This window comes from Saprolegnia parasitica (assembly GCF_000151545.1).
Source record: "Saprolegnia parasitica CBS 223.65 unplaced genomic scaffold supercont2.282, whole genome shotgun sequence".
NCBI lineage: Eukaryota > Oomycota > Saprolegniomycetes > Saprolegniales > Saprolegniaceae > Saprolegnia > Saprolegnia parasitica.
In genome coordinates, this window is record NW_012156676.1 from 1 (window position 1) to 7,156 (window position 7,156).

The 7,156-nt window shown below is 58.8% G+C and overlaps 3 protein-coding genes across 3 annotated transcripts; all 3 read left to right on the forward strand.

Annotated features, from left to right (window-relative positions):
• On the forward strand, positions 1 to 809 carry SPRG_16325 (hypothetical protein). The gene is made up of 2 exons (XM_012355657.1): positions 1 to 436; positions 483 to 809. The coding sequence occupies exons 1-2, from the start codon at positions 236 to 238 to the stop codon at positions 672 to 674; spliced, it is 393 nt and encodes a 130-aa protein (XP_012211047.1). The 5' UTR covers positions 1 to 235; the 3' UTR covers positions 675 to 809.
• A 1,793-nt stretch (positions 810 to 2,602) lies between these two features.
• Positions 2,603 to 5,725, forward strand: SPRG_16326 (hypothetical protein; the record flags this gene model as incomplete). The annotated part of the gene is made up of 1 exon (XM_012355658.1): positions 2,603 to 5,725. One exon carries the CDS (start codon positions 2,603 to 2,605, stop codon positions 5,672 to 5,674), a length of 3,072 nt encoding a protein of 1,023 aa, XP_012211048.1. The 3' UTR covers positions 5,675 to 5,725.
• A 1,204-nt stretch (positions 5,726 to 6,929) lies between these two features.
• SPRG_16327 (hypothetical protein) lies at positions 6,930 to 7,136 on the forward strand (the record flags this gene model as incomplete). The annotated part of the gene is made up of 1 exon (XM_012355659.1): positions 6,930 to 7,136. A coding segment is annotated over one exon (207 nt), but the record flags the coding sequence as incomplete, so codon positions are not given.
• Positions 7,137 to 7,156: the final 20 nt, after the last annotated feature.

Sequence of the window (7,156 nt, forward strand, 5' to 3'; positions counted from 1 at the left end):
GGCCACGTACGCGGACGAAGTGCGCGAGTTTGCCGAGAAGCTCGTGCCCAACCACAACATTATCACGGTCAAGAAGGAGAAGCTGTCGCTCGACGGCATCAAGCAGTTTTGGATCGACTGCAAGTCGCAGGCGCACAAGTACGACGTGCTCTCGGACCTCTTCGGGCTCCTCAACGTCGGCAAGAGCGTCATTTTCGTGCAGTCGCGCGAGACGGCCAAGAAGCTCACGGCGAGCATGCGCGAGAAGGGTCACTCGTGCGGCATCCTGCACGGCGCCGACATGGCGTTGGAGGTCCGCGACAAGGTGCTTGACGAGTTCCGCCTCGGCACGACCAAAGTGCTCATCACGACCAACGTGCTTGCGCGCGGCATCGACGTGCTCGGTGTCTCGCTCGTCGTCAACTTTGATATTCCCGTCAACCGCGACAACCAGCCGGTTCGATGCATGGTGCGATCTCGGAGGCATCATCTGCTTGTGGTAGGACCCGGAGACGTATCTGCACCGCATTGGGCGCACGGGCCGCTTTGGCCGTAAGGGCGCGGCCATCAACTTCGTCCATGACAACAAGTCGAAGCGTGACCTGGCCGAGATTGAAAACTACTACGAGAAGGAGATCGTCATGGCGCCGGCCGACGACCTCGAAGCGCTCGAGAAGCTGCTTTCGTGGACGTAAAACGTGCGCCCGTCGGACAAGAGACAACACGATGATTTTGTGCTTGATTTAAATCTCCGAGTTTGTCGCTGCGAAGACAGCTAAGCAAACGATGGTGGGTCGTTGCACACGGCCAGACATCGGGCGGCACAAGCCCAGGCAATATGAAGGCCGGTCGTGTCGTCAGCTCTCTTGCGTGAAGCAGTCAGAGCTCCTAAACCAGTGAAATTCGATGAACGCGATCGATTACGAGTCTATCATCGGAATACGTCAAGACTGTACCGTTGGTTCAGAAAATTGGTCTGGCGTGTCTTCGTTGCAGCAGCGGAGGTATCCAGCCGACAACAGGGCCCGTGCGGGTGAGCTGGTAGGAACATCTCTCGTATTGAGCGTGATTGAGAAGCGCTTCTTGTTTGCGCGTTGGCCTTCTCTAAATGTAATAGACACTTTCTCCGGTAAGTCAACGCCCGACCGTTCAACTTACAGACTACGCGCGCTTTTGAGGACCACGCTGAAATTAGGTGCGGACATATCTTATGTACGGTTGGTGCTCTAGTAGGTGCGTTGCCTCAGTGTGTCAACACCAAGTAATATCGCCGGACATGGATAGGACTTAGGAGAGATTCAGTACGCGCACTTTACACGTCATATTTGGCGTGATTGGATTGGCCAATCTTACGAGAGATACAGCCAATGGGTTGGCCAGAATGTTCATCCCATGGAATAGGTTGCTTGCTACTAGAGTACTCCACTAACGTTCCTACGAGGACAAGTGCATACTAATAGTACCTGGTAGGCGTACCAGTTGCTGATTGACGTACGAGCATACGAGTAGCTTGTAAACTTACATGGGAAGAGCACGTATAGATCATTTTGCACGATGCAACGCAAGAAGACCTGATAAGGTCCGTGGCGCCAAGTCAAAGATCGAGATTCAGCAGACGATCACCATGCTTGCCTTTCGCTATCGGAGCCGCTGACGTCGGGACTGCCTGCGTGACGCCAGCAACCAAGCGTCATTTTCAGGAGAATCAAGGTTGCTCAACGGCTTGCCCAACTCGACGTCGACGAGTGCTATATAAATATTGCATGACAAATGAAAAATCAACGCATCCAGTCAATTTTAAAGCAAGAACAACAAAGGGTTCCATTCTCTCGTGGGTGATCGTTTTTGAAACGGACGAAAAATGCACGACAGGCATGACAACTGGATACACTGTACTGGTATGTGTCCGTCGAGTGGTTGTTCTGGCGGCTGTTTAATTGCAGAAAATACTTTCGAGCCGTTCCGACGCTCTTGATAGCGATGAGCGCGTTCGCCACTACCGCCTCTCTTCACCGCAAGAACGCAGCATGTCTACGTCGTCCAAGGCGAAGCATATACACATATATACCTAGCCTAGCCCTTTGTTATTTGAGCTCATCGCTCGATGGCGTGTGGTGCTTGGCGGTACGCACGCGTGGCCAGTCGACACCACCTCGAGAACGTATGTACCGATCCGCGACACGGAACTGTTACCGTAGTAGCTTGTTTCGAGCGACAGCAACGAGGATATGGATGATACCTAAATGATAGCTGCAGAGGCGGCAGAGAATACGAGAGCGATATGCACCTTGTGTACATTGCTGCTGGGCCGCACGCTGCTGTCCAATCTATAGCATCTGCGTGTACGTGCAGCCGGCGGCTCTACTTGGCGCCAACCGTCGCCGAACCTTGCGTTCCATTGCTTGTTAAGGCCATCAAATGCACCAGATTGGAGCACTCGTTTCGGTTGGGACAACTGCAAGTGTGCCTGGAGACAGTTTTGTGTCGTCGCTGGTGCACCCAGGATTTGCCAACAGCTGCACGTGCGCCACAATATGTCACGATCGCGTGCGACTGGCCTCCTACACCGGCACCACTGCGACCAGGCAACCTGCAACGTCGTCATTTTCACTTTGCACTTCCGATGCGCATGCTCGCAGCGTACTATGCGCTGCTGCTGGCGAGTGCTGTCGTCTCGGCGGCGACGCCAACCTGCTCGGCGATCATCGAAAATACGGATCTGCCCGGCAACGACATTGGCACGACCGCGCGCCCAACCGCCGACGGCTGCTGCGCCGACTGCGCAGCCACGACCGGCTGCAAGGCCTACGTGTGGGTTGCCCGCGACGGCGGTGTCTGTCTCCTCAAGAGCGATGCCGGCTTCAGCTACACGTACCCTGGTGCCCGCGCGTCGATTCTGACGCCGCCGCTCACGGGCTCGTGCCCGTCGACAGAAGCCGACACCGACTACCCTGGCAACGACCTCGGTCGCACGAAGCGCGCGTCCATCGATCTCTGTTGCAACGACTGCGAGGCGACGCCGGGCTGTGCGCGCTTCGTCTACTACGGCGGCGACTGCATCCTCAAGTCGGGCGGTGGTACCAAGAGCACGTACCCGGGCGCCATCGCGTCGACGTTCGTGCCGGCCAACACGACGCCTGCACCGACGCCGGCGCCGGGGCCCACGGCGCCGCCCGGAACGTGTGCGCCGATCCAAGAAAACACCGACTACCCAGGCTTTGATATTTCGCAGACGACGCAGGCGTCGGCCGAAGCCTGCTGCGACGACTGCTACGCCAACCCTAACTGCAAGGCGTTTGTGTGGAACCCCGCCGGCTACTGCATTCTCAAGAGCGGCAAGGGCTCCGTGTCCACATACCCGGGCGCCCGCGCGTCGACGATTCCGTCGCGGATCCCGCCGCCACCGACCATGATTGGCTGCAACCCGATCGTCGACAACATGGACATGCCCGGGAACGACCTCTCGCTGACGTACCAATCGGCGGCGGAAAGCTGCTGCGCCGACTGCACCGGCACGCCCGGTTGCCGTGCGTTTGTCTTCGACTCGGACGGCGGCGTCTGCTACCTCAAGACTGCGAGCGGTACCATGGTGCCGTCGGCGGGCAAGCGGGCGTCGGTGCTGCCGGTGGCCAACCCCGCGACGTGCACCGCGCTTCCAAAGGACATCGATTACCCGGGCAACGACGTCGCACAGACGTACCGCACCCAGTGGAGCGACTGCTGCCAAGACTGCGCCGACAACAGCGATTGCACCGTGTACGTCTGGAGCAACGACAACGGTGGCACGTGCTACCTCAAGAACGCCATGAGCCCGACCGAGTCGGCGCCTGGGTCGTTCGCCGGGTCGTACACCCGCATCATCAAGCCACCGCCGGTGCTGCCGCCGACGGCCCCGTCCAACGTCGTTGCCGGCGCCTACGGCACGTACCCGTCGCCGACAACCGCGTTTGCCTACCTTCCGAGCTCGCAATGGGTGCCACGGACGGAAGCCGGCGGGGTCGGGGTCGTGGATATTTTCAAGAATTTCTCGCTGCCGAGCTCGAAAGACATGGAGGACGCCCATAGTGGCAAGTTGCAGCCGAAGCGTGAGGCGGCAACCAACACGTACTACTTCCCGCTCGTGCAGTCGATCGGCGAGTGCGCCGTCATGTCGAGCAGCTCAGGCTACCACTTTTTCACGTACGTAGCGTCGACGCAGATCTGCATCGTGCACGATTTCTCGTCGGCCACGCCTTCGTACGCACTGCACCCGTCGCAGCCCGCCAAGGTGCTAACCCACGTCCCGTCGTCCGAATTTGTCCTTGGCGTCAACCCGTCGACGGCGTCTCTCGCCGCGTGCCAAGCAGCGTGCGGCAACCTCGCCACGTGTGCGGCCGTGACCTTTGCGGGCACGACCTGTACCTTCTACGGCCCCGCAGCGTCGAAAGCGGGTGTTGTCGCGGGCTGGGTCCACGACCCGATCAAGTGGAACGAAGTGCCCGGCTCGATGCAGTATGTCACGATGCCGCAGCGCACCGTGCCGTTGACGGGTGCGACGACCGCTGCGTCGACCACGTCCAAGACGGTCGCGGCCTGCGCGTCGGCGGCACGTGCAAAGTCGGTGTCGCTCTTCACGTTCGATACGGCCAAGAGCGCGTGCTTGCTCGTGACGCTGCCGAAAGCTTCGGCCACATCCACGTTGTACCTGTACAACTACCCGGCGTCGCCGCTCGTCCTTCCCGGCCAAGCGCTGCCAGCCGGTGCGACGACACCGGTCTCGGCGACATCCGGGACCGAGTGCCACAAGCTCTGCGTGCCGTCGAGCTCGGGCTGCGTCGGTGCGGCCTTTGACTCGGCCACGAAGAGCTGCGTTCTGCACCTCGCCACGTACGCGGCCTCGACGACCATCGGGTGGGTCGTGCCAACGACGCTGCCATCGTCGGTGGCGACACCGACCTCGGTGGAGTTTTACATCAACGCGCACCAGGACGACCACGAGCTCTTCATGGCGGCCAAGCTCTACGACAGCTTTAGCAAACCGACGGCCAAGATCGTCATGATTTACACCTCGGCGGGCGACGCCGGTGCGACCGACGGCTGGTGGCAGGCGCGCGAGCTCGGCACGTTGGCGTCATCGCAGACCTTTGTCAAGCTCTTTGGCTTGTTCTCGCCCGTGCGGAAAACGTCGACCGTCACGATCAACGGCCACGTCATCACCAAAGTCGTTTTGGGCAACGCGATCCACTACTTTCTCCGGCTCCCAGAACTCGGCATGATCGCGCTGCCGACCACGATGACGTCGCCCGTCGACAAGCCTGCCGAGTCGTACGCCAACATCGCCGCACTCCGAGCGACTGTGATCGCACTCGTCAAGCTCGAAGCCAGCGGTCGCAGCAACGTGGTTGTCAACTCGCAGCAGTTTGCCGACGTCGACCACGTCCTCCACGCCATGACCGGGCAGCTCGTCAGTGACGGCCTCAAGGCCGACGCGACGCTCAACAAGTGCGTGACACGCAACTTCTTTTGGGGCTACCAGCACTGGCTCGACTCGATCAACATGGTGGACCCGAGCTTGACCGAGCAGCGCAACATGTGGTGGGCGCTCCACGGCGCGATCGTCAAGCAGTACCCAGGCAGCTCGCCGTGGTACGACCACTGCCTCACGCTCGGTCGGCAGTACCTCGCATCGACCGTCGCCGGCACTGGCACGTGCTAGCCATGCGTATTAACATAATCTGAATGACAATTTTGTGTGCATTAGTTTGGGAGGCACTACAGCGGTGTTTGTACTAATGGACTCGAGTGCAGAGTGCAGTCGAGTACTGTACCCTCGTTGACACCATTCACGCCGTTGGCGTTTGGAGCACAACGGTCTTTCCTTCCGATGCATGACATGTTTTTGCCCAAGCGGGGTGTGCGTTGGGGCCGGCGCCAGAGCTACGTGTACTAGTTGTACACATTGGAACTACTCCTCTACGGCCGGAAATTCAGCCAAGTCCAACCCAGGCGGCTGAATTTCGATCCTAGTGGACCACACGTTGAGGCATACCACTACAGTACCATTCGCGCCGCAGGCGTAGGGAGCAGAAGGCTCTGACCCTCCGACGCTACCAATGACATGTCTTTGAGTCCTAGCGAAGTGGACATGACCGGCATGGCGTCGCTTGGGAGTTGAGGCTTCGGAATTCAGCCAAGTCCAACGCACGCGGCTAAATTTCGATCCAGGTGGGCCACATGTTAAGGCATAACATCGCTCATGCGTTGGACTCACGCGTCTCCGTAGGTTCATCCGAACAAATGGAATTGAGTGCCTCTGATGGTTTGAGAAACTGTTGTCGAGATGCGATACATGTAGTACATGCCATTATAACGATAACTATGGCGGCGTTCCAAATGCGCTCATGAGGCGTGGCCGGTGCGCCAAGCGAGAAGCGTTAGTCGTCGCGTCTCGGGGTTGGGCGAGGGACAAGGCAACACCAAGAAGGGTCGTCTCGGAGAGCGTTGAGTGACGCGTCAAACGATGCCACCACGGCGCGGGCATGCAGTCGTGTGAAAGTAGCTGCCTTGATACCGGAAAAAGCATTGAGGATACTGCGCCTAACGCTGGTTGGACACCCAGCCCTTTCAAGTCCATCTTCGTGTCCACATGTGACGAGGCGAGACCTGATCCGTGTCCCTTCCGCAAGAGACACACATCCCACGGCTTCTTGAATCGCTATGTATAGAGACGTTCATCTTCTCGTGGTCGACACTGTCTTGGCTACATGACGCCAAAGATGCGGCTCAGGCTTCGGCGCAACCGTGTTTAAGGGTTCAAGTAGTATAGGGTAGAAGGGTACATACCGGCATGTAGGGACTTGCAGTGTCGATCGTCGACTCAGATGCCGTCAACACATGTTTTTCATCCACCTTGCTGCTTGGCTCCCTGGATCGATGGATCGAGATCGGATCATTTTACCATTTGACAAGCCATGGGCAAGAACGAACCTACTCCCGCTGCGGCACCGCTGGCCGTGCCCGTGCCAAGCAAGGCACTGGACGGCGCGATCGCACCGCCATCATCTGCTTCTTCCAACGACGATCTCTCGTACATCGTCGACATGGAGGTCAAGGAGTCCAAGCTTTTTCTCGCCACGTGGACCACGCGGCAGATTGCGCTGACGACCCAGACGCTCGAGGTGCTCGACGGATCGAGATC